Here is a 24,144-nt window from a genome sequence, read left to right as displayed (position 1 = left end):
CTCACATGTTCCAAGCCCTTCAGTGGATTTCCAGGGGCAAAGCTCTTACACTGGTCTATGAAATCTTCTATGATCTGGCTCTTGCTCCAACTCTGGCTTTATCAGGTATCCCATCCCCCCATTCACTGCACTCCAGGATTCTGGCCTCCTTGCTGTAGCCAAAACATCAAGCATATTCTCTCATTTACTGCCTTTGCACTTGCTGTTCCCTTTGCCTAGAATACTCTTTCCTCAGATATTCACATAACTTATTCCTTCATCTTCTATAGCAGTGTTTCTCAAACATTATGTGCATCAGAATCACCTGAAGGACTTGTTAAAACAGATTTCTGAGCCCCACCCTAAAGTTTATGATTCAGTGGATCGTGGAGGAGACAAGAATTTGCAACTCTAACAATTTCCCAGGACTGATGATTCTGGGCCAAAGATTGTGCTTTGAAAAACACTGTTTTCTGCTCAGAATTCCCCTCGTAAGCAAGGCCTTCCCTGACTCCCTTATATAAAATAACAAACTAACCCCAACACTTCCTACTCTCTTACCCAATTTAGTTTCCTCCATAATACAGATCACCTGACAGATATGTATGTAATATTCATTTACTGTTTGTCTTCCCTCTAAATTTTAACCAGGAAAACAAGGACTTGGTTTCACTTATGGCTGTATGATACTGCCACTATCACCTATGCCTAACACAGTACCTAGCACAGACTAGGCACTTAATAAATATTTGTTGAATGAATGGTGAGAATAAAATTATACACAGACAGTCTTCTGTGACCTAAGCTTCTGGAGAAAATTGCTCACAAAGATAATTGGCCTTTGCAATCCAATCACTTCAGCTAAGCCTCTGTTACTTCCTATCTTGCTTCCTGGGTTACCTTTTGCATCATTGTCATCCTTGCCAACTCCCATGCAAGAAAGCACTGGTGATGCCTAGAAAAGCCTATTGGTTGGTGGTAGAGGCACTGTGATGTAACTCTTTATTTCAGGAGACCCAGGAGAAAGGAAGAATCCCAGGTGACGCTGATCTCTAACACTTGTAACTCAGTTGTTCTGAGAGCAGTTATTTCACAGCCCTTCACTGAATATCTGCTTGTGACAGGGCTGCAGAGAAGCATAAGACATGGTTCCGATCCCAGTCTGATGGCAGAATCAAATAAATTGAATAAAATACTGCAAAACTCCATCAGCAAAGAGAAGAGAGTAAGAACTGCTCCTGAAATTGCTGAGAAGGAGGCAGAGTATAAGGGTGTCTTCACCAAAAAGATGGTTGAGCTGGGTTTAAAAGAATGAATAGAAATTTTGTTTGTGGTAAAGGGAGTAGGAAAGCATTTTAGACATAGGAACCAGCATCAGCAAAAGGATAGATGTGTGGAGTAGAGATTATATTTAAAATATTTAGCAATATTTAGGGTTATGGTTTAGCAAACCCTAACCTTTAACTCTAATTGCTAAATATTTTTAGCATTTAAAAATAATTTTGGAGGCTGATGTGGGAAGATCACTTGAGGCCAGGAGTTCGAGACCAGCCTGGCCAACATGGCAAAACCCCGTCTCTACTAAAAATACAAAAATTAGCTAGGTGTGGTGGCGGGTGCCTGTAATCCCAGCTACTCGGGAGGCTGAGGCAGAGAATGGCTTGAACCTGGGAGGCAGAGGCTGCAGTGAGCCCAGGTCGCACCACTACACTCCAGCCTGAGTGACAGAGCGAGACTCCATCTCAAAAAAGAAAAGTTAAGTGAGTGCAGTGATTCTCTGAAATGACAAATAATTCGTGGTGGTGATCTGGGGGGAAAAAGTACAATCTTACCTTTATTTACTAGGCATTTTTATTCAGTAACAATAAAACCATGAAAAATTCATTTCAATTTATAAAATGTGGTTATGTTCTTGATTCTGATAATTACATATACAGACATCAACAAATCCAAATGGACATCCTGACCAAGCAAAGTGAACATCAGCCATAGACAAACTGGCATGACCATACCAGTGCACAGCACTCGATAAGGAGCTCCAGAGAAAGACCAGAATGTTGCAAAAAATGCTGAGTAGTCTAGTATAGCTAATATTAATATAATAATAATAGCTGATACTAAGTGAATACTATGATCCAGGTACTGTTTTGCATGCTTAATCTTATTGAGTCCTCCAGTCAAACTCTATACAGTAGATATTGTTGCCATTCTCATTTTACAGGTAGGAAAATTGAGTTTCAGAGAGATAAAGTCACTTGCCTAAGTTCATCCAACTCGGAAATATTAGAGCTGGGATTTAAACCTGTACAGACTGACTCCAGAACTTATATTCCTAATTAAGGGATACTGCCTCAGATATTGGCTAGAACATAGGTTTGCCCCTTAACACTGTGGTTTTATACAAAGGAGTAAAATAAATTGACTTTTCCCTTATAAACGTTACAGTCTGGGTGAGGAAACAAGACTCTCAGCTATGCAATCTTAGGAACATTGCAAAGACTCTCCCATAACAACATGTGACACTTAGCCAGTGAATGGGACTTAGTGAGTATTGTTGTGTTTCACTGAAGCTGAAGTGGTCATGGAAAATATGGAACTTAAATTTGGCCTTGAGAGGTATGGAACAGTAGGAAGAATATTGCATTATGTTCAGAAGCGTTAGAATCTACTTGTTAACAGTGTGACCCAAGTCAAAATAATCTTCTTCAGTGTTATCATCTGTAAAATGGGTGATTTGGATTAGACCAATACTTCTTAACAAAAGTACAACCCAGGAGGTATTTTGCAATTTGTGAGGCCATTCGTGATTGTCGAAATGATCAGGGAGTCGGGAACACTTACTTGGTGGCTGCCAGGAATGCTAGGTGTTCTGAATACTATGCATCCTGAAGGATAGAGAAGACCTCTGGATATTCATGGAGATGAAAACTCTGTTTATAATTATTGAAGACTAGAACATAAACACATTTTATATATTGAAATGAATTTCTTCATGGTTTTCTCGAATAAAACTGCCCAGTAAATCAAGGGAAGATTGTACTTCCCGCCCCCCACCCACGATCATCACCATGAGTTATCATTTGAGAGAATCACTGCACTTACTAATAGCAACTGCATTCATGATACTTGAATCATCAATACTGCATCCCAGTGTCATTCTGTGTCAGCAGGCTGTTACACTCATCACAATTCTCTATAGAGCTGTTGGCCTCTGACTACCACTTCATGACATCTACTAATATAGCCATGTATGAGCTTTTATATATTGAAATACATATCTTTTTATTACAAATGACTTTTCTTCTTCTTTTTTTTTTCTTTGCAATACAGTTAGGGCATACTATGTGCTTTTAAAATTTTTCCTTCCATTTTTATTATAACTTATTCCTATGAAGTTCTTTTTAGGATGGCAAGGGAGAGTAATAATTATAATAAAAATAATAAGGTACTGCTCGAATAGAGTTAAGAACCACTGTATTAGATGATCTCCCAAAGCCTTTCCAGTTTTAATTTTCTTGGGTATAAGAAGGGTTTGATCTTGAGAGAAAAGGGAGAGCATTCCAAGGTGGAAATGACACCAGCCACATGGCCTGGTCAAGCAGAGGGTGGAGTGTCCCCAGACATGCCAGGATAAAGCAGAGGCTTCTCAGGTCTAGTCTGGTCATGTTCCCTGGAAGCCTGCCTTCACTCTTCCCACCTCACTGTAATTGAAGATTCCTGGGGAAACTGCCAGGGCTGGCATCACAGGAAATTGCCTTGTGGCCAACAGGGCTTCTCTGGTTACTTTCCTCAGTGACAAAGGACAGTGATGACTTCCTGTCTGTTAGCTGAGTGTCTTTGCCTCCTTGTTCTGGCGAGTTCCTAAGAAACCTTAGCTTCTGATTCTTATGGGTTTGTTCAGCTTCTGCTATCGTTTTTTTTGCCCCCCTCTTTTCCAGTTCCCTTGCTTCCAGCCTCTTTGCTCCATGTTTGAGGGGTCTGGAAACTTTTCATCTACTATAGACCAATTTTATGGAACACTCAAGCAGACATTGTTTGGAAGTAAGCCATAGCTCCGAATAGATGCCATTTCAACTTTGGCAACACCTGTCAAGTTCTCGTCCTTGAAGAGGATGATTTTTATCACTTAATATTATGTATTATTTTGTATTCTTATTAATTATATGTGCTTGTTGAAGACTGCTTAGAAAACACAGGAATGTATGGAGAAGGAAATACAAATTATCCTTAATACCAAGAAATATAGTAGTCAACATTAGACAAGGGTGTCAGCATAGGTGAAGATAAAATTCAATGCTGCTCTCTCAGTTCTCTCTTGTTTCCCAGCCCCTAGCTTCCTCCTGCCAGAGTACCTCTTGATCTCACCCTTATGAAAACTTGCCTGTCCTATATTCCATAAAATGGAAGGTAAACTGGAAAGTGTGCAATAGCACTTACCATGTCAAGGGCTTATAAGAGAGAGAAACTAGAACGTATAAGGAAGGTGTTTGGAATCTAAAATAGTAATATTTTGTGATAGCTTTGCCATCACTACCTTATTACCAAGGTGTTGTGCTGATAAAGTGTTGTGGGAATGTCTAAAGAGATAAGAGACCATCTGAGAAATTCACAGTGCTCTCTAGGAATTAGGAAAAGGCACACAGTACACAGAGGCAAGAATGATTAAGTGCGAGGTCAGCTCATAAATATGCCTTTCTCTTTGGAAAAAAACATCCAACATTAAAAAGTTGGATGGTTCTAAATCCATGCATCCCAGAGATAAAGTTCTTGTTACAGATAATAGTTAGAATTTATGTTTTGCTTTTTTCCCAAGGTGGATATGGTCAGAATTGCAGTTTTTCTTATTGTTGAGTCTTTGTATTGAGGTTCTGGTAGACAAAGGACTTAGAAAACACTAAGGCTTAAGGGCTAAGGTCAAGACTTTGGAGTTAGTCAGACCTGAGTTCAAATCCTAACTCCATTCATGTGGTCACCAAAAATTCCTTGAGTGTCATCCATGGTTTTAGACATTGGAGATACAGGGTTGGACAAGACAATGAAGTCCCTACTTACATGAAGCTTACATTCTAGTAGGAGTAGACAGAATGTCTAATGATGAAAAGGTAATGAAATTATATGATTGGAAGTAACTGGAGACTCAGGAATGGCCTCTCTGAGAATGGACAATTGAGCTGAGACCTGAGTGATGAAAAGAAGCCAGGATTTTTAAAAAAAAAAAAATCTCGGAGAAGAACATTGCAAAAAAAAAGGAACAGCGAGGGCAGAGGCCCTGAGGCAGGAACAGGCCTGATGTTTTTAATGAACAGAATGAACGCCCTCCTGTGTGACTGAAGCAGAGTGAGCCAGAGAGAAAGGAGATGAGGTTGGTGAGGATCAGCACATGTCAGGTCATGTGCGGGCCTTGCAGAAATTCAGCCAGCAATCATCACCATCAATCAGAGCAGAGGGAAAAGTGAAGTTAGAGAGCTTGCGGGGGACTATAAAATACCAACTGAGGAATTTGGATCTGACTAACTGGGCATGGGAGTGCCACTGTAAGGTTTGAATGGTGTGCTGAAATGGAGTTTGAAAAGAACGATTCTGAGAGCAGAGTACAAGGTAGCCATTTTCATATGTCACTACACATCTAGCACTTGAATTCCATTCAAGTTATCTGCTATAGCTACATTTTATCAATGAGTGCAAATCCATAAGTCACTGGACACCTGTTTTCACAGGAATATGTCTAGAGTCTATTTCCAGCCCCCAAGTAATTCTGTTGTATATTGTGCCTGGAATTTCTACCAGTGAGCAGGTGTCTAAAGTAAAGTTCCAAAACTGGCTATTTATTTGATGAGGTATAGACCTGACCTGAAAGGATGCTAGCTTAAGATTAGTTTTTATTTCATTTGATTACTGACAACATCAGATAAGATCATTAAGCCGCGAAAGATTTACTTGGTAAAGAAGCGAAGAGTTAGGTTTGCTGGGACAACATTGCTTCTTGGTTCACATGGTTTATTAACTTTTTCCTTTTTTTTAATAGGGAGAGAAGTCTTATGGAAAGCCGTGTGGGGGCCAAGACTGCAGTGGGAGCTGTCAGTGTTTTCCTGAGAAAGGAGCGAGAGTAAGTTGCTTATTTCATTGTTGAAAGACAAATAGTTGCATGGGAGCCGTTATCTGTTTTCTTTAGAAATAAACTGCTTAGAATTTACTCTTATGACCTCATGGAACAAGCAAAGTGATGAGGACCAGCTGGAAGGAGCTTTGCTAAGTGATGATAGTCAGAGTTAGATTGGTCAAAGTCTCTGAGGTACCAAGAAGAGGTTTCCTTCATTCACTTAATGCCAGGGTTTCCTCAGAGTTTCATCTGGAGTTTTTCCAAAAGCCAATTAGGTTGTAGAGAGCCAGATTGCGACGATGTTTGTAGATAAGTGTAAATTTTCATAGCTCACTTGATTCTTCCCTCCCAGTCTGGGGAACAGGTGTTCCAATTGTTATCTACAGACTGTGGATGTGACTTGTCCAAAATCACCCTGCTTGTTAGTGATAGACTCAAGAGAACAGGGTAGCCATAAAGTCCAGAAATATAGGTGACGATACATAAAGAATGGTTTATAGGTATTACATTACAACATAGGATACGTTTTAAAATGTTGTGACATAGTCCATGTATTGTCTCTCATTAGCAATGCACAGTTCAAATTGTCGTGCAAATTGCAATGAACTCAGTGCATTGACAAAGCACTTCTATCAGTTCCTGAATATCCATAGCCCCTAGATATTTGTATCTATGATTTTCACTGAAAAAATGCAGTTTTAGTATAACCCAGGAAAAGTGTTGAAAGGGGTTCAATCTGAAAAAAAAATTAGACACATACACAAGTTGAGCATCCCTAATTCAAAAATCTGAAATCTGAGATGTTTCAAAATCCACCATTTCCTGAGCACTGATGTGACACTCAGAGGAAATGCTCATTGGAGCGTTTTGGATTTTGGATTTTTGGATTAGGGATGCTCCATCTGTGTGGGTGTGGGTGTCTGTGTGTGTGTGTGTGTGTGGGTGTGTTTCCAGGATTAATGGCCATCCTACAGAGTTCATAACTTCCCATTTCTAGCATTGTGAATGCACTCTCATCACACTCAAACAAGCCTAAGGGCTTATACTGTCAAAAGAAGGTAGTAGTATAAATAGGTCAACCAAACTTTCAAATCCATAGCCAAACAGGGAACACAATGACTGTTCCACCTTCTCTTTCATTATCTCACATTTGGGGTAAAGTGAAATGTCAAACTATGCCAGAATTTGAAGGAAGAGAATAAAAATCCATCTTCTCATCAAAGGGGACCAGACCTATTCTAGATTAAAGACATGGACTTAGAGAATCGTAAAATATGAGAAAGGGAAGGTCTCTTAGTAAGCTTCACATATTATTCGTTGATTGTACAGAGGAAACAGACTCAGAAGGAAAATTACTTCCTGGGATCACATAGCAAAGTGATGACAGATTCCAGGCCTTTATCTGGGTCCTTTGATTTCTCATCTATTTACGTCACCAACTTACCTACTGCTGCCTCTCACTGTAGCCACCAAGATCCATACCCTTACCTCTGAGACATTCTAGAAAAAAAAATTCACAATAAATATATGAATGCATTCTTGAACAACATGCAAGCAGTATAGACAAAGCAAAAATCTCCCTTGATGCTCTCTCAGTGCCACTACTGTCATTCTTATCTTTTTCCATATATAATCAGAGAGATATGTACACATATGTCTAAAAATAGTCTCATTATCTGATTTTCTTGTCCAAAATAGAATTCTAAGTATTTATTCTGGGCCCTTTTTGTAAACTTAACGTGTCCTTAAGATATTTTTCTCTACCCCATAGTTTAATTCAGCCATTCCCCTTTTGACAGCTACTTAGGTTGTTTCTAAATTTTTGCTATTTGTAAAATGGCAGAGCTACAGTGAAAATCTTTGAGCAGGCCTCCTTGTGTTCAAGCATAGATACTAGCTCAAGCATAGATACATCTCTAGCATAGACACTAAGGATCATAATTACCTGGTAGAAGGGTAATAGACATTTTTAACCTTCAAAGCCACTGCCAAATTAAGCTACAAAGTATTCTGCAATTTATATTCCCATCAGCATTGTACAAAAATGCCCATGTTTCTACACCCTTGCCAACACTTGATATTTTTGCTAATATGATGAGTGAAAATCATTCTAATTCCCTGAGTTTAAGTGTCTTTTCACATATTACCGGGAAATTTATATTTCTTCTGTGAATTTCCTGGACATATTCTCTAGCCACTTTCCTCACTGATGATTCTTACTGACTTACTTTACCTCTGCAAAGATGCAGCAAATAAAAATGATCCAAATCGGTGCAAGTGAGATTTAAGGTTTGACACAAAGGGACATTTCCCGATGGATTGTGGCAGGATGAAAAGCAGTTAGACACAACAACCAGGAAACTGAGAAGCTCTGGGCTGTTTGTTGGGTTGGGGAGCCTTTAAAAGTATAAAATCTTAAATATCTGATCGGACGTCAGTCCTACACCAGGCAAACATGCCTACAGTGACCTCATTGTTAAACCCCTGGCTAAGATTTTGATCTCTGGAAATGGAGGGCAGTAGATTTATTTCATGAGGAGCCCTCATTTAGGTTTCAAACATCTGGAACCTTAGTCTGGCTTCTCTTTTGAAAACATCTGAGTGGCTGAGGGGGTGGGGGATGGAGGAAATTAGAATATCACTGCACAGATTTTTCCCTCAATATTTAAAAGACACAGACTCCACACTGTCAAATACGTTCCTAAAAATGTATTTGCAAAGTCTAAAGTTTCGAAGAATGCTTGTCGAAGTTACTGAACCAGACCAAGCCATATTTCATGAGTCGAGAGCAGGAATGTCCTATTTCCCAAATAGATAAGACCTATGCTCATGCAGAAAACCATGAACGTGGATGCTTGAAGCACAACCAGGTCCTGCTTAGTCATCCTCCCTTTCCTCCGATGTTCCCAGGGCCAAGCAGAATTGTTTAAACTGGCCCCAGCACTATTGACCCTGCAGGACAGCCCCTCAGTACCCCTTGTGTGCAGATTTCAGAAAGATTTGGGACTGTTTTCCTTAGCTGAGCAGAGGGCCCCATTTATATTTCAAGCTGTTTCTCTTGAGCTGGGAGCGGAACGGAACATTGGGTCACCCCTGAGATATGCTGCAGCCCTTGGCAGGCCTGTCCCCTGCCTTGGGGAAACATCAAGCGCACAGCTTGCTGGGCAGTGTGTACTTTTTCTTTGCCAAAGTCCTCTTGAACAGACTAGGACCTTTACACAACACCTAGCACTCCTGCAAAACTGCAATCTAGCCGTTTTTGGCTGAAGCTATCTCAAACCGATTTCTCAAAGGTATGCCCTGCCTGGTAAAAGTCCCTACCTAATGTTGGTGCACTGCTTTGCAGTTTCCAAAACATCTTTCAGGGGCTGTAATCCTGTATGTATGCAACAAATAAAGAAACTGGTAAGTGACTTGCCCAAGGTCACCAGCCTGCTAGTGGCTAAACCTTATTTAGCCAACTTTAAGAGAATGGCAATCTTTAAAAATGAACTGCCTCATAGTGTTAAATAAAGACGTTTTCACCCAGATGTTCAGATTTGAACTTAACATATGACTTTCACTTTTCTTTCTTAGGAGTAGGTGTTATTATCTGGAAGAACTATTCTTTCGGGTTGTTCTCTTCCCTGGTATTTTTTCCCCTGCCACTTGATTAAACAAAACATTTTAGGTTGACATTTCCAACACTTCTTTTTTTGCCCTACTAGCTATGAAAGCTATCTCTGCATTATACTCCATCAGTGTGTGTTTGTCTGAAGTTGGGGGTGGGAGGAGGGGGCAGTTTGTTTTCTTCTGAGCCTAGTATTCCTCAATACTCTTTTAGAGTTTTCCCTGTTTGAACATTGTTCTGGTGTTTATCTAAAACATGGTGACCTCCTAATTATCCATGCCATCTAAAGAAGCATTATCACGGATAATCCAAAACCATGGGGAATGTTTGGATTGCCCTCTAGGGAAAGGCTGTTTGTCCCCCATTTTATGCCTAGCTTGAGAGTTTATGAAGCTAGCCTGAGTTTCATGTGAAACTGAGCCCAGGTTTCTTAATTCCTTATCTCCTGCCTGCATCCTGCTGTTCCACTGCCACAAAATGTGTTTCCCATGAATTCCAGAACCCAGATGCATTAACAACTAGTCCTTCGATTTATTCTCCTGCAAACATCTGGCATTCCCTGCCTGTGTCAGCTGACTGGTGCCATGGCTACCAAGAAACCTTTCCATTTTCTCCTGAATTAGGAAATTGCAATGTACATCTTTCCTCCTCCTTGTGTTCCCCTCATGTCCCTCTCCTGACTAGCCACTACAACACACACCAATGTCTTTGCTCTACTTCTCCAACATGAAAGCTCATATTGTTTATCACCTCCTTGGGTGGCTAGGCCTTGCTCCAACTGCCTGCACTTAAGTTTTGTGCCTTATTTCATGACAAATATTTGCCCCTCTCACTCCTCAGACATCTGTGGGCTGGCCCTATTGCTGACACTAATCACTACTAAGTTACTTGTTGCCAAATCCAATGAATATTTTTCATTCCTTATCTTCCATGATGGCCCTGCTATATAAGACACCTCCTTCTCTCCTGAAACTTTCTGTTCCCTTGAATGTTATGCTATCCTTTCCTAGTTCTTTTCCTACTTTGATTGGGATCTCCCAGCATTCTGTCCTCATCCCACTTTTCTTCTCAGTGTAGGCCTCTCCCAGGGTGGTTTTATATACTCCAGGGATTTCAGCCACCATCCATACAATGATAAATATTAAATCTCTAGCTCTAGTTCAGATCTTTCTCCTAGATTCAGATAGGCATTGTCAATTTCTTGCTGGTTATCTCTGCTTGGATTTCACTGACACCATAAACATGTCTATACAGAACTCCATTACCAACCCCCACCAGATGTACTCCTTCCTAAATTCTATCCTTGTCTTCCCCATCACAACAAATGGCATCAACAAGCACTGAGCTGCTCAAGCCAGAAAACTGGGAGTCATTCTTGTCTTCTCTTTCCTTTCCCTACTACCTCCAATCCATCATTAAGTCCTGTCCATTTGTCTTCTGAAATTGAGCTTGAATACATCCACTTGTCTCCATACCCATTTCTCCAATCCAGGCTCATGTCATTTTTTTGCCAGAATTACCTCAGTAACCTCAAGACTGATCTCTCAGCCTCTAATCTCACTCTCTCTCAATTTGCCACTGTCCTGCCATAATCTTTCCAAAACACAGATATGTATCATGAAACTCTTGCTTAAAGTCCTTCAATGGCTCCCCCATGGACTTCACAATAAAATCCCATCTCTAGAAAACCTATAAAGTCCTTCATTACCTGGCCCTGGACTACCTCTCCAATATTATCTCTCATTAGGAACCCTCCTCACTTCAGAAAACAAAACAAGACAAATATTTTCAAAACAATATGAGTTCACTGAACTGTTCATAGTTCTCAGAGCTACTGTGTTGTTTAATGTGTTGCAGGTTTTATACTTGCCACCCCTTCTACGTGTACTAGTCTTCCACTAGCTCTATCCTTTCTCTGTTGACTTGCTTCTATTTATCCATCCTTTAAAACTGAGCACAGATTTCATCTCTTTGGGAAGCTTTCCATGATCTGCCAGGCTGGTGTTATCTACTCTTATCATCATTTCTCTTCACTTGTCAGCTCTCCACTGTCTTAAGAATAACTAAAGCAGAGAGACTGAGTGTTCTCAGACTCTGCAGAGTCCGTAGGCACTACACACTGTCTCATGAAAGACTGACCAACTGACCAAGCAATTTTGCATAGGTGTGGTTCTAGCCCTGCTCTCCACATCCAGGATTAGCTGTTAGGATGCTGTGAAGTTGATGAGAAGTCTCCTGTTGAGGGAGTAATCCCTGCTGCTGAAAGAAGGCAAAGAGCCAGGGCAGTCATTTTCACATCTTCTTTAGCTCCTGTTAGCTGCAAGGACCACACATCTGATTTCGATAGTTTGCTCTGGGATTCTGCTTTCCTTAACTCCTCTGAGTTTTTGACTCTGGCCTCTTCTTTGACTTGATTGCTTCTTACTCTATACCTAACAATGCAAGGGACTTGGCAAAATGCTTATCTTTTACTTCCAGCAATTAATTCTCCAAGATGAGAACATTAATGAATAATTGTGAGTCAAAGGTAATCCCTAACTTTCTTTGTGACATTGTTTCCACCCTCCTCTCCACCAAACCTTTTATTAAAAGCCTGTTAACCTTGTGCAAAGTTGATGGTCTTGTTCCTCTTCCTTGTGGGAGGGGGGAAGTAATGTCTGAGCAGAGAAGTAGCCACTAGGTGGCAGTAACGGGGGTGTAGAAAATCGGGGGTCTTTGTATATTTAAATATGGTTCTTTAGGTTCAGGATAATTAATGATAGTTAAAACGTGTGTCTCTGCACTGACTCAAGATGCAATCATAGCCCTGCAGATGTTCGTGGTTATCTTAATCATTTATTTGATTGTATTGTGACATTATAGGATTTATGGAATATATTATATGTACTAGTGAGGGAGGCTTCTGCTAGAGAAGAGCCAAGGAGCTGGAGGAGGAGATAGATAAATACACAGCTGTGGAGACAAGAAACACTGCTTTAACTATCCAGAGACCTAAGTGTCATGTGTGAGCGTTGCCAGCTGGATGACTTTGGTTTGGTGCTTTCCCCTCTCAAGGTCTCAGTTTTCCCATAGGTAGGATGAGAGATTTGGGATGTGTGATCTCAAAGGACTTGCAAGCTCTGACAATCTAAGTCAGACACTACATTGCTGTACCCTGATGGTTCCTTGCCCCTAGAGTGCATTATCGTGCTTTCTAGTATTGAAGTGAGATATGGAAGGTGATTTTTGACAATGTCCTATCTTCTGAATGGTGTCTTGGCAGCTGCCTCAGATATAACTCATTTGCTGTGGCTTCTTTACTGTTGCTGCTTCTAGACACTCCTGACAGCTGAAATTGTGCTTCTGCAGGAATGTGCAGGACTCCCCTTCCTTGGTCATCTGGATGGTGTGATTTGAAGAGTCACAGGAATTTCTCTTCACCAAAACCCAACAAAATATTCCCTGCCTTGCCTAGGAGTCATTCTGCTTACCGTTCTAGCTTTAGAAACTCGCTCTTTAAATGAAGCATTGCCCTGTCCTTGCATTGCTTGAATAAATCTCATGTGCCTCTCTGATAAGAGGAGGCATGCTCACTCTGCATATCTGTGTACACAAATCACAAATTTGGGGGGATCACTCAGTTTTCCTTTTGCTGGCCCTGCTAAGTCATATGACAGAGACATCAGATATTAAGACATACGTGAGCATCTTGCAGGTCAACAAGCGACATATTATCTCCTCCTAGTCTACTCTCTCCTTCAGTTGCCAGATGTGTGCCCCTTTTTTCTTCTTGTTCTTCCTTTCCTCCCTAGTCTTTTCTCCCTCAAGACTTCCTTCCCTCTTGCTCCATTTCTAGCTTTCCATCCCTTATTCCCGTTTTCTCCACCATGGCCTCCTCCTCACCTAGTTTCTCCCCTCCATCTTCAGTTGCCTGGGATTGCTTCCTATGTCACTTATCTTTGACTTCAGTTTCTATTTTTTGTCATTTATCAGCACACATGAAAACTGCAGCAGCAGGATAACAGGGAGGAGTTGCTGCAATATACTGTATAGAGGCATCCCACTTATCCAAAGATTCTTAATCTCGGAGCCTGAATAAGTGGTCTGCAAATTGGGGGTGGGGGGGTGGGGGGGAGGGTATGCTGGTCAATCTGTTGGATATAGAAGAAAATATGAAAATTTCTACTTACATTTAATTTGAGAGACACTAGAAAGAAATTAAGATTTAGGATTAAATAATTTATGTAAAGTGTTTAAAGCTATGTGGTTCACTAACTGCTATGATAGCAGGGAGGAGTTGCTGCAATGTAATTTATAGAGGCATCCCACTTATCCAAAGATTCTTAATCTCAGAACCTGAATAAGTGGTCTGCAAATTGGGGGGGTGGAGGGGGGAGGGCATGCAGGTCAATCTGTTGGGTATAGAAGAAAATATGAAAATTTCTATTTACATTTAATATGAGATGCTAGAAAGAAATTAAGATTTAGGATTAAATAATTTATGTAAAGTGTTTAAAGCTGTGTGGGTCACTAAATGCTATGTATTAGACTATTAGTATTACTATTATATGTAATATATGTATTTTCACTGACATCCTCATCAGGTGGGTCGGCTTTCCTTGGCTTTCCTGTTGTGCATGCTCTGTAAGGTATCCTGAGGGAAGAGTGGGGGCTCCACAAGATGGAGGCGTGTCCTTGGGGCCCTTACTTTTTTTCCTGAATGTATACCAGAGATATTGATGTTTCCTTGGACCTAGTTAAGTAGATTTATGGATTATATTTAACTACATTTAACCTTCACAAAATGGACAAGCAGCTTAAGAAGATTCCTGCAAATAGACCATGTGTTGGAGACAATACTAGTAATGTAAGCACATGAAAATGGTAGAGCTCACATTTCTACTCCTAGAATGAGTTTTTTATCAGCCTCATTATGAGGTAAAAACCATGAAAATCTAATTATACCTGACAAGAAGTCAGCAAAAACATTGCAAGAATAATGAAGAACACTGTATGAGATATGGACTTGTATCAATTCTCAGTGATGAAAGATCTTGCCCTAAGTACATATTGTGCCTTGAGGTATTAGCTAATAATATAATAAAGCCATCACAATTAACAAGACATTTAACATGCTGTTTATTTCATCTTTGTCTCATCCTTTTACACTTTTTATTTATTGTGTGTTTCATTTTATATATATTATCATTAATATATAGGGGAGAGAGTAGGACATGTGTATGATTTATATAATTGTTAATAATGTATAAATATACATGTATTGAGGAAGCATGCTCAAAGCTTTTCTAATTGAAAAAGGGTGTGCAGTCAAGAGGATTTGGAGACCACTGGCCTAAACCATACTTAAAATAGATGGGAGCCCACAGACAGAGGCAAAAGAACTCTGGATAAGAGAAAAATAACTGTCACAAAGTCTCTTGCTCTTTTCTTATAGCATAGTCATGCAACCAACTTTAGAGCTTCACCTTGACAACTTCACATAGAATAAAGCAATGGGGATCTCAGGAACTGGGAGAAGTGAAACACCAAAGGAACTTATTAAATAATAAAATTGCAAGCCTGGAGGGTTGGATCCGGCCCTCAAGAGGTACATCGTAGGTCACAAAAGGCTTCCTGGCATGCCTATGAATGCTCTTTCCCTCACTTTAATTATGGAGCTTGGAAGAAAGTTTCAGAGAGGTTAAGAGACTGTCCCAAGATCTCTTGTAAGTGACATAACTGAGATTTAAATCAAGTGTTCCATTCCCCTGCATAGTGTTCTTTCCACCATGTCAAATGGCCTCTGAAACCTTTGTGGCCATAATCAGCTAAGCTCCCTGTATTACTCATTGCAGTCAGATTGTTGTGATTGGAGGAATACTTGGAGTGGAGAAAATCTGCTAGGAAGACATCGACCAGATATCAACAAATCAATTGCCCTTCCTCCTCTACCCTAGTGAGTAGTAATTCCTGACTGCATATATAGCATCCATTTATATCCCTGTCTGGGTTTTAAAATGTTTTTCTAATATCCTTCTCTTTTAAAGCTTTAAGAAATGAATTCCAAGATTAAGGAAAGCCTGTTTTTCATACGTGCTTACAAGTTTTGTGAGGAGTCATGTCAGTTTTCACAGCTCTAATGTGGGTCTGTCCCTTTATGTAGGCCACTGACTGTATGAAAGTTCACTGCAATGGAGTTAAAAACGTGTGGAGATGAAATTACCAAGTATATGTCAGGGAAGTAATTTGGTGTCTACTTTGAGAAGACTCGCATTAATGGAAGTCTTCCAAGAATGTTTAAGAAAATTAATTGCACAGCATCTCTCTAAGCTATAGTAGAAGTTGATGGGAAAATGTGCATTGCTTTGCAGAAATTTGCTTCACTGTCATCTTTTCAAAAGAGCTTTTATTTTAACAAATGAGGCACATAGCCAATTATTTAATGACCATCTTTACTTTTAGAGGTGGAAGTCCTAGACTATGTTCTGTATTTTCTTTTATCTCATTGTGTTGTGTGAGGTTCAAGCCCCCTAGAAAAACATTTAAGAAAGTACCCTGGGCCGGGCGCGGTGGCTCAAGCCTGTAATCCCAGCACTTTGGGAGGCCGAGACGGGCGGATCACAAGGTCAGGAGATCGAGACCATCCTGGCTAACACGGTGAAACCCCGTCTCTACTAAAAAATACAAAAAACTAGCCGGGCGCGGTGGCAGGCGCCTGTAGTCCCAACTACTCGGGAGGCTGAGGCAGGAGAATGGCGTAAACCCGGGAGGCGGAGCTTGCAGTGAGCTGAGATCCGGCCACTGCACTCCAGCCTGGGCGACACAGCGAGACTCCGTCTCAAAAAAAAAAAAAAAAAAAAAAAAAAGAAAGTACTCTGGGGGCTAAATATTGGTGCAGGCACTGTGGGGAATGCAAACATTTCATAAGTACCAGACTTCTACTTAGGGAGGCTACACACACACACACACATATGCCAATGTTTGACTACCCATCACTGCATCTGATTAAAAGTCTGAATGGTAGATCACTAAACCTCAAATGGATAGATTGGTATGGTCTGGAGTAATTCAGCAATCTCTTTTTAAAGATATTATGATAAAAATTATTCTTTAGGAATATTAATTTGGTGAGGGTTATCCAGGGTGGATTGGAATAAGAGTAAGAGACATGATAGGCGGACACTAAGCTCCCTATTTTTAGATGTTAAGTGGCATGTCCAAGATCCCCTAGCACGACAGAATGGAAATTTTGTTTTTTCTGCTGCTTAGATGCTTTCTTTCAGTGGTTTTCTCTATTCCTGAATACACATACACACACACACACACACACACACACACACACACACAGAGAGAGAGAGAGAGTCACCCAAACTAGTGATTTGATGATGTGACCTAGTCTTCACTTTAAATGAATGTATGACATTTTAATTTTTAAAAAATTAGCTGGAAAATAGTTCTAGCTCCTTTCCCTCACATTTCTCTAACTCTTTGGAAACCAGTGTCTCCATTGGTTAGTCCCTACTGATTCCACTTAAGGAGAATTCATCATAAAATCAAGTGGAATTGGCATCACTGAGATGATCCTGTCTTGATTCCAGAGGTAGGACTGTTAGATGCTTTTCTCTGTGGGCTGTTAAAAGCTCCTGTAATTACTATGATGCCCAGGGAGAAAGACCAACTCAAAGGGTCCTGAAAGAGCATCTGTTTCCTACTTGACAAATTTTATTTTGGGGGTTATAAGTATAAGGCAGGGTTTGGGGAATCATGAAAGAAGGAAGTCATTGTTTCATATAAAACAGATTTTAAAGCTTGGTCGGCAGAAAAGTCTGCAGAGTACCTTAGAATTGTGCCCTTATCCTGAATTACTGACTGCGACCATGGCAGGCTCCTACTGTAGACTTAGCTAAGCCCTAGGCTTTGCTATGACAGCATTTACACCTTTTATCCTCAGCCTTATAAGCTCAGTTTTACTTTTTAATTTTTGAAGACCGAAAGAAAAAATGCTCATTTCTTTGGCCCCAAGGGAAATTAATGTATATGTTTGGTTATCAAAGAAACTGTGGTCTCTGTCCTTGTACATGTCTTTGCTAGTTCAAGTAATTGTAGTGACTTTGCATTCCATTACTTCAGTTGGGTTCTCTCTCAGAGCTGACACGAGTCAGTGGTTGCTACCCCCTTCACAAGTTGTTGGGGGAATGCCAATACAACTATGAACAAGGGAGGGAGCTGTGGAGGAACATGCTGTGGGGCCCAGAGCGGAATAAGGGGTAACCAGGGTTCAGGAGCCAGGTTTCCCCAGAGAGAGACAAAAAGAAAGCAAACAAAAGGAAGAGACAGGTCTAAACAGGCTCCCCAGACAGGGCCCCTTTGCTTTAGGAACAGAGCCTTAAACTTCACAAAGCTCAGGGAGGAAAGGAAGCCAGGGGTTAAACATGGCCTTTGAAATTCAGTTGAAGAATTATTAACCGAAAATACACATAGGGAAAAGCCACACATATATACAGCAACATTTGCTGTCCTTAAAACCCATTCAGACATTCTGTGAATTCAGAAATGGGCTTAAACCTGCATATCCACATAGATACTAATATTGACCCTCGAAGGAACCACAAAGGTACCACAAAGACACAGATAAGAAACATAAGAAGAGGCTCAGCAGCAGGAGGACACAGAGTCCCAAGATGCCTAACGTGGGTTGCTTTTGGAGGCATGTGACAGACAGTTTAGTGATCTGATGTGATCCATTATCAGAACTGGGGTCCCATGGCTCCAGTGATTGGTACCAGAGTAAGAAATTAAAACTTCTCTCTGAATTTTACTTTTTAAATCAAGTCCAAACTGAGCCAGAGCTCTGAGAGCAAAATAGAAGCCGGACTCTCCCTCTTCCCCTTCCTTCATAAAAGGAGCAAGGAGACTTGAAGTCCTCCAAGGTCCCTTGGAGGGACCACAGCCTGCAATGTGGCAAGTACCCCTGCCCCTCCCTGCATTTACAGCCCAATGACCCAACGCCCCCAGACCCCAGAGAGTTTGACTAGCCCCCACAGGGCCTCCTTGAGAGTTTCCCAGATTCCTGAGGGGAACCTGAGCCCGCCCTGGGATCACCCGGGCTCTTCACATCATCCCCCAGAGATTCTCGCTCCTCGGGGAGCCCCGAGAACAGCGCCCGTTCCCACACACAGCCATCCCTACAGCGCCACCACCCACCCGTGGCTGGGAGGTGACCTCCCAGGGTCAGTGGAGAGGCCGCCCAGGGAGAGGGCCCGGAGGCCAGGAGGGAAACGGAGCAGAAGCGACAGAAATTCCCCCTGCCAGCCCAGGCTGCCAGGGTAGCCCTGGACACTGCCCTGTCTGACCCGCCGCCCCACCACGCCAGACCACGGCCAGAGCCAGAGCGGCCCTCGGCCCTGAGCGACGGGAGAAGGCAGTTCTGAAGAAGCAAACACGGCACAAAGACAAAAGCAGCCTGGGAGCTTTGCACCAGCTTCCACACTGGAAGGCCTCAAATGTCCCTTGTTCCAAACACCCGCCTCATCCCCCCAACAAAAATATTTGCCCCATGAAAAAAGGGAGAGCACTAGACTCACAGAACAGATGGCAGAGCCAGAAGGGCGATCATCTAGTCTGACCCTTTCATCTTACATATGGGGAAACTGAGGCCCACAGTAAAGAAGAGACTTGGCTGGGCGCAGTGGCTCAAGCCTGTAATCCCAGCACTTTGGGAGGCTGAGACGGGTGGATCACGAGGTCATGAGATCGAGACCATCCTGGCTAACACGGTGAAACCCCGTCTCTACTAAAAAATACAAAAAAAAAAAAAAAAAAAAAAAAAAAAAACTAGCCGGGCGAGGTGGCGGGCGCCTGTAGTCCCAGCTACTTGGGAGGCTGAGGCAGGAGAATGGCGTAAACCTGGGAGGCGGAGCTTGCAGTAAGCTGAGATCCGGCCACTGCACTCCAGCCTGGGCGACAGAGCGAGACTCCGTCTCAAAAAAAAAAAAAAAAAAAAAAAGAGACTTAAGCTCTGAAGAGTGTTTTTAAAGTCTTTCCTCGGTTATGAAGGCAAGGGGTGTGCGTGTGTGTGTGTGCACACGTGAAAGAGAGAAAAAGAGGTGTGGGGACGAGATGGGATAGAAAGGAGAAGAGAGAAGAGGAGGAGAGGGGAGGGGAGGGGAGAGAAGCAGAGGCGAGGGACTACATGCAAGCCTGAGCCAGGGAACTTGTGAGCAGGAACACTAATTGCAGTGCAAACAAAAACATCTTTGAGTCTAAGTTGCCCCTCGCTCTAGAGACTAGATTTTCTTCCCACTTCCCAGGGGCCCACAGGGACCCAGAACAGGATAGAGAAATTTGCCATTTGGGGAGTACAAGTAAGGGCAGTGGTTGAGAGCATGGATTTTGGAGTCAGATAGACTAATCTTTGAAGCCCTGGTTCTATCATTTACTAGATGTGTAAATGATCCACATTTGCCCATTGGTTCTCAACCATATTGCCCCCCAGGGAACATTTGGCTACGTCTGGGAACATTTTTGGTTGCCACAACTGGTGGGGTGATACTGGCATCTAGTGAGTAGAGGACAGGGGTGCTACTAAACATCCTATGATGCACAGGACAGCCCCTCACAACATAGAATTATCCAGCCCAACGTGTCAATAGTGCCAAGGTTAAGAAACTCTGCGTTAAGTGAATGGCTCAGCTATTTTCTGAACTTCAATTTATTTATCTGTGACTTGGGAATAATACTACCTATCTTTCAGGGTTGTTATGATAATTAAATAGGCTAATACCTATAAAGCAATTAACATAGTGCCTGGCACAAAGTAAGCACTCCATTAATTATTAGATTTTAGTATTATCAAGCCCTCCCTTAACTCCACCATCTCCTATAGTTACCATCCTATTTCCCTGTTCCCCTTATAGCATAATTTCTTGAAATACTTGTTTATACTCAAAATCTCCACTTTCCCAATTCTCTCTTGAACCCATTCTAATCAGGCTTTCGTTGCTACCACTCCTTTCTTATAAAGGTCACAAGTGACAAACACATTGTTAATTACAATAGTAATCTCTCAGTCCTCATCTTACTTGACCTACCATCAGCATTTAAAATGCCTTTTCACTCTCTCTTTTTTGAAAAACTTCCTTTGCTTGACTTTCAGGATACCATTTCTTTGATTATTTTCCTACCTTGGAGGACAAAGCTTCACATTTCCTTTGTTCTAAGAGAGAGGGCTTGGTCTGATTTGTTTTGTTGAATGAATGAATAAACAAATAATATTTACTATGACGAGTAAAAGAGATAATTGTTTAAAGTGCTTAGCACACATTAATCACTCAATAGTCATCACCACCATCACTACGACCCTTAGCACTGATGTTATGGCTGTTACTATTATTCTTCCCTACTGACTATGAGCCCCTTGAAAATCAGATTAATGGTACTTTGTCTTGGTTCTCCTTTGTATAGAGCTTTATTCAATAGAACAGTATATAGCCAATATCCAGAAAACGGTTTCCAGTGGGCAGGATTAACTGATGAGGGTGTGAGAGGAGAAATATGTTATAAAGAGTTTTACTGGGGCTGGGGGTGGGTGGCTAGAGGAACAGGCATGCAGAAGGAGGTCATACCCTACCCATTTTCACTCTCTGATTCAGAAATTATAGGACCACAAAAGGGAAGGAGTAGCAATTCTCAACCATTAATCATCCCAATACCTCCTTGCCCAGGTATGGAGGAGAAATGGGCCTATGAACAAATATTAGTATGAACAGAGCTTATCTGTTGGGTTTGACAGAGCGAACAACATAAATTCACTTTTCTCACAGTACTGGATTAACTTAATTTTCAGTCACCTTGAACTTTGAGTAACTTTGTACAATTACCTGCTCCTACCACCATCTTTACAAATTTGCAACTGGCATTTATATTACCCCGAGAATATGGTCCCTTAGAGATAGCCATTAGAAAAAGCACACAACCCAAATCTATTAGAAAACTTTTGAACACTCAAAGCATCCATTAGGTGTTGCTGATCGTTCTGATAACATAATTTGGCAGCATTTTCAGTGAAAATGAGGTAATAACCAAATAGGATCTCTGGACCAAATTTCTTTTTTCCATTAAAAACAGAATGTCTAGTTTTTTATATAATATTCAAGCCATTAACTACCACCAACTGTGGCATTAAATGGTGGCTAGCCTCTCCCTTCTCCACTTTACCACTCATACCAAGAAAACATCCATAATTTGGATCCTGACTTGGAAATGTTATTAAATAAAACCCATATGTTTCCAATCCCTGACCATCCAAAACCCACACACCTACTCACTTGCATTACCGTCCATATGCAATAACCAACTTGCTTTGCAGATGGGTCAGCCTATCTGTAAATTGCCAGATAGGACCTGTCCAAGTGCAGAGAAAAATTTTAGTCTGGTTTGCATAAGCAACCAAAGAAAAATATTTGATCCACAAAACCCAAACCATTAACTTCAAAAGGAATTATGTTGATACAACTTTATTTTCCAATCAGCATTTTTTCACTTTTTTAAACAACAGTCTTATTTTTAAGCCTTCCAGTAGGTGCTTAATAAATATGCAAGTGACATAAAGGCCACCATGATTTTCCAACTGACTTGGCTATTGGTGGCTTTGGCAGTTCTACTATTATTTGTCAAAGATCCTTCAGTATCCATCTGGGCCCACAGAAAGCCAGAACTCCTGAAAGAAGTGTTGATAGAGCCCAAGGGGGAAGTTGCAATTCATTCTGGAAAGGTGACCCAGCTGCCAGCATCCCCTGAGCCTCCTGTAGATGCCAAATGAGCTCCTTGTCTAGTAATCCCATCTGTGATCTAAATGTATACCAAAACTGCCCAATCATCTCCTCCTCTTGACTAATGTGCACATGGAGGTGTATTTGTCCTACTAAGATACAGAGATTGCTCTCAGGTCTATTAAAGATAACAATTGTCATCTTTCTAATCATCATTATTGTAAAAATGATAAGGATAACACGTAATAATGAGATAGTAATAGTTGTTGCTGTCTGTATTTACTCTGTGTCAGGCATTGTGCTAGATATGCTATATATGTCTCATTTAATTTGTAAATGAAATATAAATATCATACCATAAAGTTCACCCCTTAAATGTGTAGAATCCAGTGGTTTTTAGTATATTCACAAGGTTCTGCAACCATCACCACTATCTAATTTCAGAACATTTCATTACCTTGTCTCGTTTAATTCTCACAGTAGCCCAGGGGAATAAATATTGATTTTAAAGCCCATTTGCAGATGAGGCAACATTTACAGAGGTTAAATGATTTGCCAAGCTCCCATAGCACGTAAGTGGTGGAATTGAGAGTCAAAGACAGATCCCTCTGATCCCGAACCGAAGCATCTCTTTCTACCTCCCTGATGGTTCTTTATTTGTGCCATGGTCTATTTTCATTTTCATTCATAGGAACACCAATGGGAACAATTGTCACCTTCCTGTTTTTCTCTTCTACTTCTTCCCCTTTTCTCCTTTGTTCCTTAAGGAATTGATGGTTTTGGTGTCCCTAGCAACTGCCATCCTTCTGCCTACCTACACCACACACATACACACACACGCACACACACACACACACACACATAAAACACAATTGCCCTAACAAAATTTATTCTCAGCTAGTGACATTAGTTTGCAATGAAGATCTTAAACACTTACAAAACCTTAGTTTGTTACACTTTGTTAGACCTACTTTTGTTTAATAGTAAGTCATTATTTAGCATAGTGATAAGAAAAGAACTTAGGTACCAAGCTTAGATTTAACGTTTGGTCTGGTTTCCCCATGCTAAATGTGTTACCCTGGGCAGTTGACCCCTGTAAGCCTCAGTTTCCTCAGCTGAAAATAAAAATAGTAATCCTATGTACATCACAGGGCTGTGAGGGCTAAATTGAATATACATGCTAAATGTTTGATGCAATGTCTTGAAACAGAGTACATGCTCAATAAATGCTGGTAGTTATTTTGGTAGCATCAGTGGGTGGATAGAATGTGGAATTATAGAGTACTTGTCAAGTCATATGGCCTAGAATCAACCTAGGCTACCTGCCCACAAGGCAGATTTTGATAAAAAGCATTTATTAAGCAAGGAAGTCCATGCCAGGTAGTATACCAATCAAGTTAAATAGCTCCTGCAAATTCTTGCCAGTTTAATCAACTAAAAACATAAAGATAACTTTGGGCTTTAAATCTCTGACTGCTTTCCTCACAGCGGTCACAATATTTTCCTCTTTAAGAATTTACAATGATTCCCAGGTGTCATCAAAAAACAAAATATCACTTGACCTGTAGAATACCTAGTGTAACCTGGACTTGCACAGTGTCAGGTTGGATCTCACCTGCCTGAGTAAACCAAGTAGACTCAGCAGACCTGTATGGTTGGGTAGAATCCGAAGTCCCAAATATAGTTCAGATTATAACCCATGGGCT

General features: G+C 41.1%; 1 protein-coding gene across 2 annotated transcripts in view; it reads left to right on the top strand.

Annotated features, from left to right (window-relative positions):
- The window catches only part of COL4A6 (collagen type IV alpha 6 chain), a 293,152-nt gene that overhangs the window by 137,694 nt on the left and 131,314 nt on the right, over positions 1 to 24,144 (top strand). For both annotated transcript variants that reach the window (XM_001098448.5, XM_077988271.1), the window contains exon 3: positions 6,005 to 6,085. In XM_001098448.5, coding sequence (XP_001098448.2) covers positions 6,005 to 6,085 — 81 coding nt within the window. The remainder of the gene's footprint in view (positions 1 to 6,004; positions 6,086 to 24,144) is intronic.

This window comes from Macaca mulatta, chromosome X (assembly GCF_049350105.2).
Source record: "Macaca mulatta isolate MMU2019108-1 chromosome X, T2T-MMU8v2.0, whole genome shotgun sequence".
NCBI lineage: Eukaryota > Metazoa > Chordata > Mammalia > Primates > Cercopithecidae > Macaca > Macaca mulatta.
This window is presented reverse-complemented; position numbering and strand designations above follow the sequence as displayed.